Source organism: Spea bombifrons, chromosome 4, assembly GCF_027358695.1.
Source record: "Spea bombifrons isolate aSpeBom1 chromosome 4, aSpeBom1.2.pri, whole genome shotgun sequence".
NCBI classification, from domain to species: domain Eukaryota; kingdom Metazoa; phylum Chordata; class Amphibia; order Anura; family Pelobatidae; genus Spea; species Spea bombifrons.
The window spans coordinates 485,001-500,855 of NC_071090.1; the positions used below are offsets into that span (position 1 = coordinate 485,001).

Below are 15,855 nucleotides of genomic sequence, written 5' to 3' on the forward strand. Positions count from 1 at the left end.
GGAGCCGTTCCCTCCGTACGAGAAGCTGCACTTTACCCTCCGGTTCCTAAGCAACTGTTAGTTTAAGATTAAACGCTTCCTGTGCTCTCCGCGGACTCCATGCGCACGAGGTGATGCACTCGGCGAAAGACTGGTGGCCGCCGATCATGAGAGTCTCGTCCCGGAGGAAGCCGGAATGAGTTGGAGGAACCTGCGCCGGGCGAAGCGGAGAAGGGAGACGTTCCCGTTTTCTGAAGAGGTGCCGTTCTTTTTATTACTCGGCTCACAACGAGCCTTTATCCATCAGGAGGAATTGTGTGTGCGAGCCTGGTGAACCCGTGCGAGCCTGGTGAACGTGTGCGAACTGCATCCCGTGTGCAAACTGCATCCCGCGTGCGAACTGCATCCCGTGTGCGAGCCTCGTGAACGTGTGCAAACTGCATCCCGTGTGCAAACTGCATCCCGTGTGCGAGCCTGGTGAATGTGTGCAAACTACATCCCACGTGCGAACTGCATCTCGCCTACGAGCCTGGTGAATGTGTGCAAACTACATCCCGCGTGCGAAGTGCATCCCACGTACAAGCCTGGTGAACGTGCAAACTTTATCCCGCTTGTGAGCCTGGTGAACGCGTGCGAAGTGCATCCCGCGTGCGAGCTGTCACCGCTGATTGCTGCATCAAACGCAATGTGCGTTCTTTGTGTTTTATGAACACATTTGCCGTTTTGCGGACCCCGTAAAGCCGCTCGGTATTTAGAAGATGCTCCAGCGCCCGACAGGTGGTAATACGACGGCCGCTATTGACAGAACGTGCTCTGTAATCGTATCGCCGCAGCCTTATCTGCCAATGTGTACAAGGAATTAATAAGACTGAATGTGGAAAAAGATAAGTCGAGGCGGACACGAGACCGGCGCGTGCACCCAGCAGCTTCGGCCACTTCAACAGAATCCGTTTCTTAGGCAATTACCATTCACCGGCTGCCGGGGGGGGGCGCTGCCAGGAGGGGGGCTGGCCCCGTATAGAGCCCCCTCAGCACCATTTTATTTAGGGGGCGATTATGTGCATGTGTGGGAGAGGTGCCCATCAGCCCTGTATGGGGGAAAGGCTCGGTCCCAGCAACACTTTATATTTCATTGGAAGTTTATTACTATTTTCTGATTTAAGATGACTATGATTTCTAGGGGTAATTAATCTTTATACCCTGCGCTCCTGCCCCCGCGTCACTCGGATCACAGATCACGGTGCCCACGATGGGAATTAGACTATCGCTGTGTTAATGATTGTATCAGGTATGAGGAAGCACTCCTCGCGTATGTCCTTCTAACAATGCCCGCTTTGTATTAATATTCCACCAAATGCCTGGACCGGGGCGACGGGAGTTACCCCTGCTTTTTTTGCCCCTGCGTATGTTTAAAGGGGGACGTTGGTTTGCGATACGTGCAAACAATGCAACGTGCTGTCGGCGTGACACTTTGCTGCCGATAGATGCCCCCTTATAAGACGTAGTGAGAGAATTGCGCGACGATCTGGGAACGGGGGGATGCGGTACTTAAGGTCATCGCGCCGTTTTCTGAATGTGCCTTCTGGTTGGTGGATTTCTGTTCTCAGTCATTTCTCGCAAACCCCTTAATCTCCGACGGAGCAAATTAAGGACCTAATTGAGGCTCCCAAATCTCCGCCAACCGGGGACCGGTCGTTAATTGCGGATTTAAAGATTGCTTTGGACGGTTAAAAGAAGAATTATTCTAAAGCAATCTTCCCGGGAGATGAATGAACGTTAATCTCTGGGCGCATTTCCTCCAAATTACAAACAGAGATCTGCTTGGGAGTGGAGTTAACCCAGTGCGTTCCGGGGGCTCGGAGGCCAGCGTTAGGCTCTCCATCCCAGACCGTTCTCCTTGGATTGGCGTTATGGAGCCGTCACAGAGGTCTCATTGTGAGGTCATCCGGAGTGAATGAATGAAATCCCGATAGAGGAGCGAACGCCGGCGGATGACTCTTCTTGTTAACATGTGTCGGGGAGCAGGTGGATCCTGAGCCCTATTTACTGAATCCTGTTCCAGCTGCACGCTTATTTATTGATTATTTTGCATACAAATGACTAGTTTTTGATATTTTTTTACGCTGCTTGCTGAATAATCTGTATATTATAATTAGTAGTAAATCGGAGACATTTCTTTCTGCCAGCGGTCTCTTTACGTGACCTCCGCCGAGCACCGAATTCTATATTTCCAGCTTTAGTCTATTAGACATTTTTATTGAGTTTTATTGTAAGGAAAGCGGAAAGTTCCGGAGTTTTTTCTCCACTTTTCAGAAATCATATAACATCTTCCTATACGACGTTTTAACGTTTGGTGCGTGGTGTAACTAGTATGGGGTTAATGGTGCTCGACATGCCCAGCGGTTAGGAAAGTGTTAATGGTATTCAGCATTTTCCTGATAGTAATGGAAAGGGCTTAATGGCAGTTGATGTGTTGTGGTTGGTAAAGGGTTAACGGTAACACTCCGGGGAGAAACATGTTCAAAACATGAGAGAAATGAACCCCTCCGGGGCTGGGGGACCCGCCTCTGCCCCCAGAATCGACAATCCGAAATATCAAGAAGTCAGTGCTGTGCATGCGCCGCTTTAACGCAACTTAAACCAAAGACGCGCCGGCCATATACAAAAATATAACGTACGCGAGCGCAAAAGGGCACCAGAAGCCTCCAGCCCCGGCAGCGGCATATAACACGCCGTAAAGCACTCCGTACTGCATCCCGAGGGTCTGGGATAATGTTCATGGAGTAAGATGGAGAATGACATCAGCTTTCAAGACCTCAGCGGTCCCTCCTTCAAATTACGAACGAGTTCTGAAAGTATCGGTCTCTGACCAGTAATGTCTATATACCTTCCAGACAGGAGCGTTCCTTTTAATGTTAACAAATAGTTCATTTCTCTTTAAATTCTATCGTTTTTAATCTGAGATATGAAAATTCAGACCCGGGGGAAGCTGCCCCCCCAACCACCCCCCGTACCCAAAACATTACCCTTTTTAATTCAATTCACTAATTAAATCACAAATGAGATTCTGTTTGGGTTTTGCCCGGAAAGTGTTTTCTCTCAGATATTTTGAGGCGTTGCGGGGGCCGCTGCCGATATACGGAGGGATATTTAGCGCCTGAGGCCGCCGGGAGGATTGAAGACGTAACCTGCGCGATGTTCGTGGAGCTGCGAGGGCCGGGGGGAAGGAATCGTACCTTGGAGCGACTCCTGCAGAGGAAAGTGGCCATGTCTTGGCCCCGAGAGGAGACCTTCGCTGACGGGAGCGCTGAGCTCCTTCCCACAAAAGACTTTTTTGTCCCCGAGCAAAATGTGCAACTTTTTTCTGTTGTTTTTGTGCGTCTGCTGACGTCAGTGAACATGCCAGATGGCGTTTCAATGCCTCACAAGAGACAGGAGCCTTTGATTACGGTGGCCACGTGGCCCCTTCATTTACATTCCCAGAAGTGGTCTCGGCTTCCCTGTTCAGACAGGGCTTTCTGCGCTTTTAACCCTTTAAACAGGATGGAGGGGTTTCTGTACCCCAGAGAAACCCACCCGCTTGCCTCTGGACGTGGCGGCAAATGTGTGAATCGAGAGGCGAGTAACTGTCTCCAGACGCGGCGCGACAGACCAGCCATTCTCATATTATCAGTTATACGCTCAGCGTGCGAAGAGTCACCGCTCAGGGGCCGATTACTCGTCAGGTTCTGTCTGTGTGACAACCGACCGGTTTGGGGTCCGAATTTGAATGCATTTTGTCCTCACTGATAACTGGAAGCCTTTGTCTGGCGCTGAGGTTGTTATCCCAGGACAGCGTGTTCCAGCATGCCGTAATGTGCCGCAGTGTGTTCCAGCATGCCTTAATGTGCCGCTGTGTGTTCCAGCATGCCGTAATGTGCCGAAGTGTGTTCCAGCGTGCCGCAGTGTGTTCCAGCGTGCCGCAGTGTGTTCCAGCATGCCACTGTGTGTTCCAGCATGCCGCAGTGTGTTCCAGCGTGCCGCAGTGTGTTCCAGCGTACCGCAGTGTGTTCCAGCGTACCGCAGTGTTTTCCAGCGTGCCGCAGTGTGTTCCAGCGTGCCGCATTGTGTTCCAGCGTACCGCAGTGTGTTCCAGCGTGCCGCAGTGTGTTCCAGTGTGCCGTAATGTGCCACAGTGTGTTCCAGCATGCCGTAATGTGCCACAGTGTGTTCCAGCATGCCGCAGTGTGTTCCAGCATGCCGTAATGTGCCGCTATGTGTTCCAGCGTGCCGCAGTGTGTTCCAGCATGCCGTAATGTGTCGCAGTGTGTTCCAGCATGCCGTAATGTGCCGCAATGTGTGTTCCACCATGAAGCAGTGTGTTCCAGCATGTCGCTATGCACTGCAGTGTGTTCCAGGGTGCAGCACTGCGCATGCATTCCATGCCCTCATTCGAATGTGTTTAATATATAATATCTTTGTATGAGCAGCAAGTCCTCAGAGCTCAGGGGCAAATAAGTCCCAGCCCCCCCCCCAGCGCTGTTAGAGACCATACGTTCCAGCTCGACCCGACGCATCCAGTGACTCTCCCTCACACCATTAAAGGCTGTATGGCTCGCACCCCATTGGCTGCCCCTGCGATTCAGGCGGAAGCTGCAGCGCTGATATTAAGTAAAATATTACAGATTAAAGCGGAAGAGGCACTGAACCTCAGAGACCGAAATAACCGCGTCCGCACCCTGCAGACAGACCCCCAGGAGCCCACAGGCTGCACGCGTTGGGGCAAACTGCGTCTATCGCCTGTGAGAGGGGCTGGTGCCTCAGTAAGGGGTAGATCTCCATGGCGTACGTTGGTGCTATATTTATACTACGCGCTCTCGGTGCTGTCGTTCTGAAATGTCTCTTTTGTTTTAAAACATTTCCAGTTAAGGCCGGCGCGGAGCGTGATTTATCTTCCTCCTCTTTCCTGACTTCTACGCAGAGATTAATACTAAATAATAATATTTCAGCCGCCCCGGGGGGCGAGGGTCTGGGGGTCTGAGAGACGGGGATATGGATTCCTTTTAAGTGTTTTGGGGGATTTTTTATTAATATGAACATTTAACCGAAAGAATAAAAAAAAAACCTTTATTGAGGGAACGCGGTGTGAGAATTGCGATCGGAGGTTTTCACGCTGAGCTTAAAAAAGGAAACAAAGTTTTGGGGTCAGTTCTCCCGAATTTTAAAACTTTGAAAGATGTGCTGGTTTTTTTTCGTCGCCTTGATATTGGTTTTATAAACATAAATCTGCTGCTTCCAATACATTTTTATGATTTCAAAATCATTGTTCTGTTTATTCAGCGGAAAAAGAAGCCAAATCTATACGATTCCTTTAAAAGCGGAACGACATCAGATCTGCCAACAGCGTAAATCGCTGATACCGGCGCGTGGGGAGAATGTCATGGAGAGAAGGCGTGCGGCTGCGAGGCGCGTCGGGTAATCACTCCCCACTTACTGAATCGTATGTAAAGGTTTTTGTTAGACCCGGTAAAGTCTCCGGGGCCCGGGTTTTTCTTGGAGCCGTGAATAAATCCTGCAGATGATTGCGTTATTATCGCTCGCCAGCCGCCCGTCGCACAATCAATCGGAAACATCCAATGTCTGCTAAGATGGCGGCAATGAGCTGACCCCGTGGGGCAAAATCTTTACCCAGAGCCTGGAGTGAACCTCCTTAATGAATAAACCCTGCAGAAGAGAGAAGCCGGATACTCGCTGGGGTAGTATTGTGCCCCGTGCCACCCCTGTGCTGGTATTATAACTGCCCCATCCTCCCGTCACATTGTATCTGATGTTTTGGTTCCAGCAGTGATACCGAACTTCTTTACTTGTTACATTATGACATCATCTGACACCATGTCCTTGTTTGTCTCACCTTCTCCCTGGGAATGGGGCAAAACCTGACACATGGCGCTTGTTGGGTGGATTTATGGCTGGCTAATCTTTGTACTTGTTTACTCCGCGACCTCGGCAAACACATAAATTGATCTATAAGACACCGAGTGAAATAAAAATGTCCTCGCCGGAATGAGGAAACGAGCGTTGGGAGCGTCATATAATGAGAGCCCCGCTCTACATGGGAGATTGTGTGTCGCGAGCTCCACGTATCCTTGTTTGACAATTTCCCATGCCGGAGTCTGATCGTTTGGTCAGCTTGTGGCTCAGTAACGCATATTTCTTCCAAAAGAAGCCATGAGCAGTCTGTAAAGTTATGCGGGAGGCCAAAAGGGTCAATTACATTTTAATCGTGCTCTGGGGCCCGAGAGGAGAGCAGAACGCGGCCGAGCCCCGGCACACACGCAGTTAATGGAGTCACCGCCAATGATACAATGGTATTGGCGTCACATATTTCCCATCACTGGCGTGTTACACGGGACAGGAGCGTTACCCCTGCCGGCGGCCGCCATATTGTAAATAGTTTCAGTGAGGGTCCCGTCAGTCGCTCCGCCGCCTCTCCCCGCCCCTCGCTTTATTCTTCGCATATCGCTGGCATTATGTCTTTTTACAACTAGATTCAATCGCATTTTGGAAAAATACAAAACATTCTCGCCAAATAGTTTATTTTTCTAAATTTGTTTTTCCTGGTTGCGATTTTCAGTATTTCGTGGTAAATTCTAATATTTTTTATTTATTTTTAGTTTTTAACCCTTGTTTCCTCGATGCCAACCGGCCTTCCCACCATTTCTTTTTCATAAAAAAATCCATTTCGTTAACAAACTTCACTCCTTTCCTCCGCATCCAACCCAATCATTGACGTCAGGAAAGCCCCGAGAGGAGCGTCGGTTCTCTGCGATGAAAGTCCTCCGGAGCGGGATTATTTCCGTGTGTCTCGAGCCGTCCGTCTGAACGTTCTGAGCGTCGGTTCTCTGCGATGAAAGTCCTCCGGAGCGGGATTATTTCCGTGTGTCTCGAGCCGTCCGTCTGAACGTTCTGAGCGTCGGTTTTCTGCGATGAAAGTCCTCCGGAGCGGGATTATTTCCGTGTGTCTCGAGCCGTCCGTCTGAACGTTCTAAGGGTCGGTTCTCTGCGATGAAAGTCCTCCGGAGCGGGATTATTTCCGTGTGTCTCGAGCCGTCCGTCTGAACGTTCTGAGGGCCGGTTCTCTGCGATGAAAGTCCTCCGGAGCGGGATTATTTCCGTGTGTCTCGAGCCGTCCGTCTGAACGTTCTGAGCGTCGGTTTTCTGCGATGAAAGTCCTCCGGAGCGGGATTATTTCCGTGTGTCTCGAGCCGTCCGTCTGAACGTTCTGAGCGTCGGTTTTCTGCGATGAAAGTCCTCCGGAGCGGGATTATTTCCGTGTGTCTCGAGCCGTCCGTCTGAACGTTCTGAGGGTCGGTTCTCTGCGATGAAAGTCCTCCGGAGCGGGATTATTTCCGTGTGTCTCGAGCCGTCCGTCTGAACATTCTGAGCGTCGGTTCTCTGCGATGAAAGTCCTCCGGAGCGGGATTATTTCCGTGTGTCTCGAGCCGTCCGTCTGAACGTTCTGAGCGTCGGTTCTTTGCGATGAAAGTCCTCCGGAGCGGGATTATTTCCGTGTGTCTCAAGCCGTCCGTCTGAACGTTCTGAGCGTCGGTTCTCTGCGATGAAAGTCCTCCGGAGCGGGATTATTTCCGTGTGTCTCGAGCCGTCCGTCTGAACGTTCTGAGCGTCGGTTCTCTGCGATGAAAGTCCTCCGGAGCGGGATTATTTCCGTGTGTCTCGAGCCGTCCGTCTGAACGTTCTGAGCGTCGGTTTTCTGCGATGAAAGTCCTCCGGAGCGGGATTATTTCCGTGTGTCTCGAGCCGTCCGTCTGAACGTTCTAAGGGTCGGTTCTCTGCGATGAAAGTCCTCCGGAGCGGGATTATTTCCGTGTGTCTCGAGCCGTCCGTCTGAACGTTCTGAGGGCCGGTTCTCTGCGATGAAAGTCCTCCGGAGCGGGATTATTTCCGTGTGTCTCGAGCCGTCCGTCTGAACGTTCTGAGCGTCGGTTTTCTGCGATGAAAGTCCTCCGGAGCGGGATTATTTCCGTGTGTCTCGAGCCGTCCGTCTGAACGTTCTGAGGGTCGGTTCTCTGCGATGAAAGTCCTCCGGAGCGGGATTATTTCCGTGTGTCTCGAGCCGTCCGTCTGAACATTCTGAGCGTCGGTTCTCTGCGATGAAAGTCCTCCGGAGCGGGATTATTTCCGTGTGTCTCGAGCCGTCCGTCTGAACGTTCTGAGCGTCGGTTCTTTGCGATGAAAGTCCTCCGGAGCGGGATTATTTCCGTGTGTCTCGAGCCGTCCGTCTGAACGTTCTGAGGGTCGGTTCTCTGCGATGAAAGTCCTCCGGAGCGGGATTATTTCCGTGTGTCTCAAGCCGTCCGTCTGAACGTTCTGAGCGTCGGTTCTCTGCGATGAAAGTCCTCCGGAGCGGGATTATTTCCGTGTGTCTCGAGCCGTCCGTCTGAACGTTCTGAGCGTCGGTTCTCTGCGATGAAAGTCCTCCGGAGCGGGATTATTTCCGTGTGTCTCGAGCCGTCCGTCTGAACGTTCTGAGCGTCGGTTCTCTCCCTCTTCTCAGCTCTGTTTAGCCAGAATCTGAACGCTTTCATTGTTGTTTCTTTTCCACGGCCACAGACCACGGAAAGAGCGAGGAAACGGTTCAAACGTTACAAAACTTAAAGCTGAAAAATTGGGATTTCTGCTTAAAAATATTATCTGAAGTTATTGTGCGGAACGTTTGGCTCTCCTGTGAAAGCGGACGATGTGCGAGTTATATCTGCGTTTCTTCTATTAAATCGTTTCATTTAAACAGGAATTTTTTTTGTCCATTTCTTTGTTTTCTTGATTTTATTCATGATGGAACAAATGGCTTTTCTCAAATCATTTCTACGTGAATTCCGTTTGTCGCATCCAGTTCCCACTTTATGAAACGTTCTCTGTCCGATTTACCCCGGACTCCTCGCTGTGGGATTACGGCGCCACCTTGTGACGGCGAGCGGAATTTACCAGACCCGACAAAATAACGAATGCATTCTCTGTTATGACATCATGAGATGAAACGGCTGATGTTGGAGGTAACGGTAAAGCCGCCGTACTGAGTATTCCTGACCCCCCGATTACGCATCGTTTGTTCTGTCAGTTCCTCGATAAATGTGATATTTCTGTAACGATGAAAGACGATGAATCCGTCTGAGCTGCGCCTTCTCTGCCCAGAAAGGGGATCTAAGGATGAATAATCTGCATTTTAAAGGAAACGAGGCTCGTTGACGAAACGCTGCAGCTTCTGTTTTATAAAATGACAGTTTTTGGCTAAAATCGATTCCTTGGAGTCCGTCGGTCGAAGTGCCCCGAGTGCCCAAACCCATCACCAGTTGTTACATTTGGTACAAGTGTCCGGGGTGGGACCCTAAAGCCAGGAGGGACCCCGGGGCCGCTGCTAGGAGCCCCCCGAACATGTTACACTTTAGCTTTTGGTTCCCAATCATACATGTTTAGGCCCCTGCTGGGCATAAAGGCCCTCGGGAAACGTCCCTGATATCCAGAAGCTCAGCTTCGGCCGATTCTCTGACAGATCAGGATCTACTTATGGGTTTGTAACGGATCCCGTTTGGGTTTGTAACGATCCCCTTTTGGGTTTGTAACGGATCCCGTTTGGGTTTGTAACGGATGCCGTTTGGGTTTGTAACGGATGCCGTTTGGGTTTGTAACGGATGCCGTTTGGGTTTGTAATGGATCCTCTTTGGGGTTTGTAACGATCCCCTTTTGTATTTAATTATAACGGTTGTTTTGGGGTGAAATTGCACAATAATTGCTGGAAGATGTTGGGATGTTTTTTATATTCGCGGGGGGGGATTCGCTTCTTGGATGAACGCCATTCTGATAAAATATTTCTTTGTTTTTTGCTCGGATCTGTGATTTTTGGAACGTAGAACAAATTGTGGCACATTGTGCTCGATGTCAACCTCTGGGGAGCTGCGTGTCTCAGATGAATGCGGGTGTCAAGGGGCCCGGAGCCTCCCAACATGACAAGGGAGCGCTGGGGGCCGCCTGGCCCTCGTCTCCAAAGGACGGTGTCTGCTGGAGGTCATTGGCTGGTCTGCGGCTTACAGGACCCAGCTGGGAGAGCCGAATTTATTACATCTGAGGAGTTACGGGACATGTTAGTCTTATTAACTGTCTGGAGAAAGTGCCAAATAAATACAGAAATAACTGGGATAAAGTGCAAATTGCTCAAACTAACCTAAAAGAGAGTCCATTGGAATGCGCACTTTGACGCGTTTATTGCGTGTCCGTCCGCCTGTCCCACGGCCACGTCTTGTGCGCTCTGGTTCCGGACATTACGTTTTCATGAAATAATGTGTAAATTTCTGCATTCCCAGAGCCTCCTGCTAAAATGTGACATTTTTATTAGTAAATGGCAACTGGTATCTCTGAAACTCGTAGTTCTTCCCCATAGTTCTTTCCTGTAGTTCTTTCCTGTAGTTCTTTCCATAGTTCTTTCCCGTAGTTCTTTCCTGTAGTTATTTCCCGTAGTTCTTTCCTGTAGTTATTTCCCGTAGTTCTTACTCCTAGTTCTTTCCCGTAGTTCTTTCTTATAGTTATTTCCCGTAGTTCTTTCCTGTAGTTCTTTCCCCGTAGTTCTTACTCCTAGTTCTTTCCCGTAGTTCTGTCCCATAGTTCTTTCCAGTAGTTCTTTCTCGTAGTTCTTTCCTGTAGTTATTTCCCGTAGTTCTTACTCCTAGTTCTTTCCCATAGTTCTTTCTTGTAGTTCTTTCCCGTAGTTCTTTCCTGTAGTTCTTTCCTGTAGTTCTTTCCCCGTAGTTCTTTCCTGTAGTTCTTTCCCGTAGTTCTTTCCTGTAGTTCTTTCCCATAGTTCTTTCCTGTAGTTCTTTCCCGTAGTTCTGTCCCGTAGTTCTTTCCTGTAGTTCTTTCCCGTAGTTGTGTCCCGTAGTTCTTTCCTGTAGCTCTTTCTGGTAGTTCTTTCCGGTAGTTCCCGGTAACGCTGTGTAACTGGCGCTCTGTGTGCTTCAGTCATCAGGAACCAGTATCACTGTAGACATCGCTGTAATGGGGGAAGCCCACGGCCTTATAACGGACCTGCTGGCGGACCCCTCGCTGCCTCCTCATGTGTGCACGTCCTTACGGGCCGTCAGTAATCTACTCAGCACTCAACTCAACTTCCAGCCCATTCACAAACCCCGCGTCAACCCACTGGTCTCCTTCAACGAGAACTACACGTGTTCGGACTCCGAGGAAGGGTCCGAGAAGGGAGAGAAGATGACGATACCAAAGGTAAATCTACCGGTACCCAGAGAAGGAGTCTATAGAGGCCGACGTCCCGGCCAAACGGCTGGGAAAATAATAAATATCATAATAATAAAATAATTAGAATAAAATAATGAATATTCCATCTCCCTTTGTTTTTGGCTCAGTTTTAGAATAACTAAAAATTAGTAAAAATAAAGAAAACAAATTGCTTTCATATTTGCAGTTTTTTCTTCTATGATCAGAATTTCACCAAACGTAATTTATTATTCCATTGCAATCCTTCTCATCAATGAATAATAATTAACTAATAAGCAGACCCTGATTCCGCTATCTGCGCGTTTTAAAGCCCATATGTTGTTTTTTTAGTCGTTGTATTTTTAGGCATTAATGGCGATTTTAATGTTTCTGTGTTATTTAGCGATTAAGAAGGAGTCTTCCTCCGGGATTACTGCGAAGAGTTTCATCCACGTGGACGACGACAACATCTGCCACAGGCTTACCAACTCTAGAACCGGCCCCGGTGAGGCGAGACCGCAGCGGGAGCATCAAACCCCTGGACACATCGTCATGCAGGTCCGAGACGTCGGCGAGATTTGGAAGAGCTGTTATGTTTGTAGCCGGGGAGGATGAATAATGACAACACGAGGGCGCGAAGGCATTAAACCCACGTACCTTCTGTCCAGGGGGCTGAATAAAGAGCATCCAGTTTATCCATCCCCGGTACATTGATAAACAGCAAAACTTCAGATTATTTAACGTTGGTTTCTTTATTCATTTCTCAGCAGCGGAAGCTCGGACACGTGGAACAGTTCTGTTTCGGGGAATTTAACCAAAACCCGCACTTTCTCGTCTTCGTACGCTCCGAGTACAAATCATTTGAATTCTAAAAGAAGGCAAGGTAAGAAAAGTAACAGAGCTGCGGGGTCTGAGAGGACGGGGTCCGTCACCGGAGCGTTATTCTAAATCGTTTGGTCATATTATATCATAAATCATAAATCGTTTGGTTAAGTCATATTATATCATAAATCATAAATCGTTTAAGTCATATTATATCATAAATCATAAATCGTTTGGTTAAGTCATATTATATCATAAATCATAAGTCGTTTGGTTGAGTCGTATTTTATTAATATTCTATGAATTCATGGCTTCTGCATAGAATTGTTTGAGCGGAAGCCTCATTTAACGGGCATAGGAATTGCTAGGACTTGGGCGCTGAGCGGGTGTGATGGGGAACCCGGAAACTCTCTGAAGCTGGGATATCGGAGGCTGCGGGACGACGGGGGGTCTGTGTTCAGAATTAGGGGTTTTTGCTCGTAAAGCATGTGGAATTTGTGTCGTTTGGACCCTTCCTTGGTTTGTAATGAATTTCACATGCGCGCCCTGAGTCTGTTTTAAGCAGCATTTTTGAGGCTGAACAATAAACCTTTGGGTCTTAACGTTAATAATAAATTTACTACCAAGAACGTGCGGGTTTGTATTTGGATTATTGATTCCATTGCGTTGTATTTTATGTTTGAAAGGCATCCCGCCGAATATTTCGCCCCTTACATCCCCCTGCCACTCGCCCGTGCACGGCACACCAGCCGCCAGCCCCACCATAAAGACCCTCCCGGTTCCGTTCTCAGACCCCAGCGACATCAGCCGGTTGGGCCTGAACCCCCACAAGACGTTAAGCAGCACCAAGAGCGCCCCTGAAATTCCCGAGCAGTTCCCCGGGCCGCCCGTCGTCTGCAGCAGGTAATTCTATCTCTGTGGGATATTCCTTATTTATTATCCCCCCAGTATTTCTGGAAATAGCTTTTATTTTCCCCAATTTACCCAGATATTGTGCTTTGCAGTTGCGGACGATCGTACAGCCAGAGTAATACAGATGACAGGGTAACGGAGCCCAGTCAGGAGGTAACGCACCCCGAAAACAGGACAGGTAACCCCATCGCCTATTTACCTCCAGAGACATTAACCCTTCAGATAAATCACCCTGAATGAACAAATCATTCTGTCTTTAGAACTGTTAAGCTACTGTGCTTCTCGGAAACCATGAGCCAGCGATAACTTCTATCCCAGGCAATCTAAACGATGGGAACAATGAGATAAAACCCAGCTATACATTTTATGTTAATTAACCCGGCCGGATATGTCCCTGTTTATTATTATTATTAATATTATTATTATACTTTGTTTATAAAGCGCCGACAGATTCCGCAGCGCTGTACAAGATGAAAATTTTACAGAAAACGACAAGTACAATACAGCAATTTATCTTCATTTTCCCCACAGAAGAATTAAACGCAATCAAGTAAACTGGCTAGAAGTGTCGTCACCATCCGAGAGATAAGCTGGATGTTATTATTACTTATAAAGCGCTTTTCTTTTCCAGATGAGCCGTCACATCCCACGTCAGACTACGACAGCACCCACGAAACCAACCACAGCGACAGCAGCGACATCGCGCCCAACGACGACGAGGCAGGGTGCGCCGAAGATCTGAAGACGGCGCGGAAAGACTCCACCTGCCGAACGTACAGAGCGGACTCCATCGCCCTGCCGCCGCTCGCGCCAGCCGAGGTGGGTGAACTCGTAAACCCGGAATAGAATTAACATAGAGACGCAGGAGGTTACTGCACTTACCGGCGGGTTTAAGCGCGAACACTGCCATGCCCCATGCATGGTTAATAGCCCCTGAGCCGGACAACACCCTTTAGGGGGCAACAATCGATACACATTTTATATGGGCTCTAAGGGCACAAGAAAAGGGAGCGTACCCCGAAAAGAGGCGGCCCACTGGGTGCAGGAAGGGTGTGAAGTCCGAGCGACTCGAGGAAAGTTTACATGGCGTTTGCATCGTATTTAATACGATCCCTCACTTACAGGACAAACCAATTCTTGCTCCAGAGCCGCTAGTCATGGAGAATGTGGAGGGCCTCATGGCGGACATTAACAACTGGAACTTTCCTATATTTGACTTGGTGGAAAAAACAGGACAAAGATGCGGCCGAATCCTTAGTCAGGTGAGACGCCGCAAAGGAAATTCATCTCAGAACAAAACGAGTTAAACTGGCCAGAAAATGTGCTTTAACCCGGGATTTAACCCGCTTCTGCTCTGTCTGTTTTGCGGAATATATAGACATTAGATCCGTTTCCGGAATATGGGGGCAGCCATCTTTATTTTCCAATGGACCTCCTGAGCACAGTTTTTATAATATCATCCCAAAATGATAATAATCCTCCTAATCGCATGCCCTTTTCCGCAGATGTCTTACCGGCTTTTTGAAGACATGGGTCTTTTGGAAACATTTAAAATCCCTTTACGGGAATTCATGAATTATTTCCATGCTCTGGAAAACGGCTACAGAGATATCCCCTGTGAGTAGAGGATTTTTTCATGGATTTCACAAGCTTGGTGTCTAACCTGAGCAATAATTTGTGTAATTAAATATCTGATAAATTCAGCGGAAACATTAGAAATAAATGTACTGTATACAATGAATATTGTGTTATGTCTCATTCCGAACAGATCACAACCGAATTCACGCCACCGACGTCCTCCACGCTGTCTGGTATCTCAGCACGCAGTCCATCCCCGGACTCCAGACTATTGTCAGCGACCAGGGCTCTGCCAGCGACTCAGGTAATATGTAAGCAGTTTTACTCTTTTGGTTTTAATTCCCCATGAAATGCGTTTGGTTACAGAAGCTCAATCTGTTGAATTGGGTTTAAGGGGATTGTTCCCAGTGCTGCACCGAGCGCTGTGGGGGGTGCGGGAAAAGGTACACGACCGTTCAAAAGTTTGGGGTTCGCTCAGCTGTTTTCATGGAAAACAAGCAAATTTCTGGCTGTAACATAATTGCAAAAGGGTTTCCAAACGATCAATTAGCCTTTTAAACATGGATCAGCGAACACAAAGTGCCATTCGAACACAGGAGTGATGGGAGTGTTAAAGGGCCATTGGGACACAGGAGTGATGGGAGTGATAAATCATCGGTTTCCAGCTAGAATAGTCATTTACAACATTAACCCCGTCTGTGCTGGATTTCTGACCCAGTTCATGTTATTGTACCAGACCAGTTATTGTACCATTTCTAAGTGACCCCAAACTTTTGATCCGCAGTGTATGTAGCACTGGACGCTTCTCCTTATTCCAGAGATGACAATGGCTGATTGTAACTATTTCGGAGATCACTTAGCTCAGGCTCCCCGCTCACTCACTGACAATCAGTCAGGAAAATGAAGTCTTATTTATGAAGTCTTATTATTTGAGCTGCTCTTTTGTTGCGTATTTTCAGATTCTGACAGCGGAATCACTCACGGACACATGGGATACGTGTTCTCCAAGACATGCAATCCTTCCGATGATAGATACGGATGTTTGTCGGGGAACATCCCGTCCCTGGAGCTCATGGCACTGTACGTGGCGGCGGCGATGCACGACTACGACCATCCGGGAAGAACAAACGCGTTTCTTGTCGCGACAAGTGCGCCCCAGGTAACGCGCTTTATTCATGTCTGTAAAATTCTCTGGACCTTTTCAGTCGGTTCTGTATGAATTCTGTGAAGGGGTGTACGGGTTCTGTGATGTGTTCTGTATGAATTCTGTGAAGGGGTGTACGGGTTCTGTGATGTGTTCTGTAT

General features: G+C 48.5%; 1 protein-coding gene across 2 annotated transcripts in view; it reads left to right on the top strand.

Moving 5' to 3' along the window:
- The window catches only part of PDE3A (phosphodiesterase 3A), a 78,105-nt gene that overhangs the window by 53,402 nt on the left and 8,848 nt on the right, over nt 1-15,855 (top strand). The window contains exons 3-12 of one of the 2 annotated variants that reach the window (XM_053462910.1): nt 10,987-11,247; nt 11,642-11,796; nt 12,006-12,121; nt 12,747-12,963; nt 13,065-13,150; nt 13,604-13,791; nt 14,097-14,234; nt 14,478-14,589; nt 14,741-14,854; nt 15,510-15,709. In XM_053462910.1, coding sequence (XP_053318885.1) covers nt 10,987-11,247; nt 11,642-11,796; nt 12,006-12,121; nt 12,747-12,963; nt 13,065-13,150; nt 13,604-13,791; nt 14,097-14,234; nt 14,478-14,589; nt 14,741-14,854; nt 15,510-15,709 — 1,587 coding nt within the window. The remainder of the gene's footprint in view (nt 1-10,986; nt 11,248-11,641; nt 11,797-12,005; nt 12,122-12,746; nt 12,964-13,064; nt 13,151-13,603; nt 13,792-14,096; nt 14,235-14,477; nt 14,590-14,740; nt 14,855-15,509; nt 15,710-15,855) is intronic. The other variant, XM_053462911.1, reaches the window with a different exon arrangement.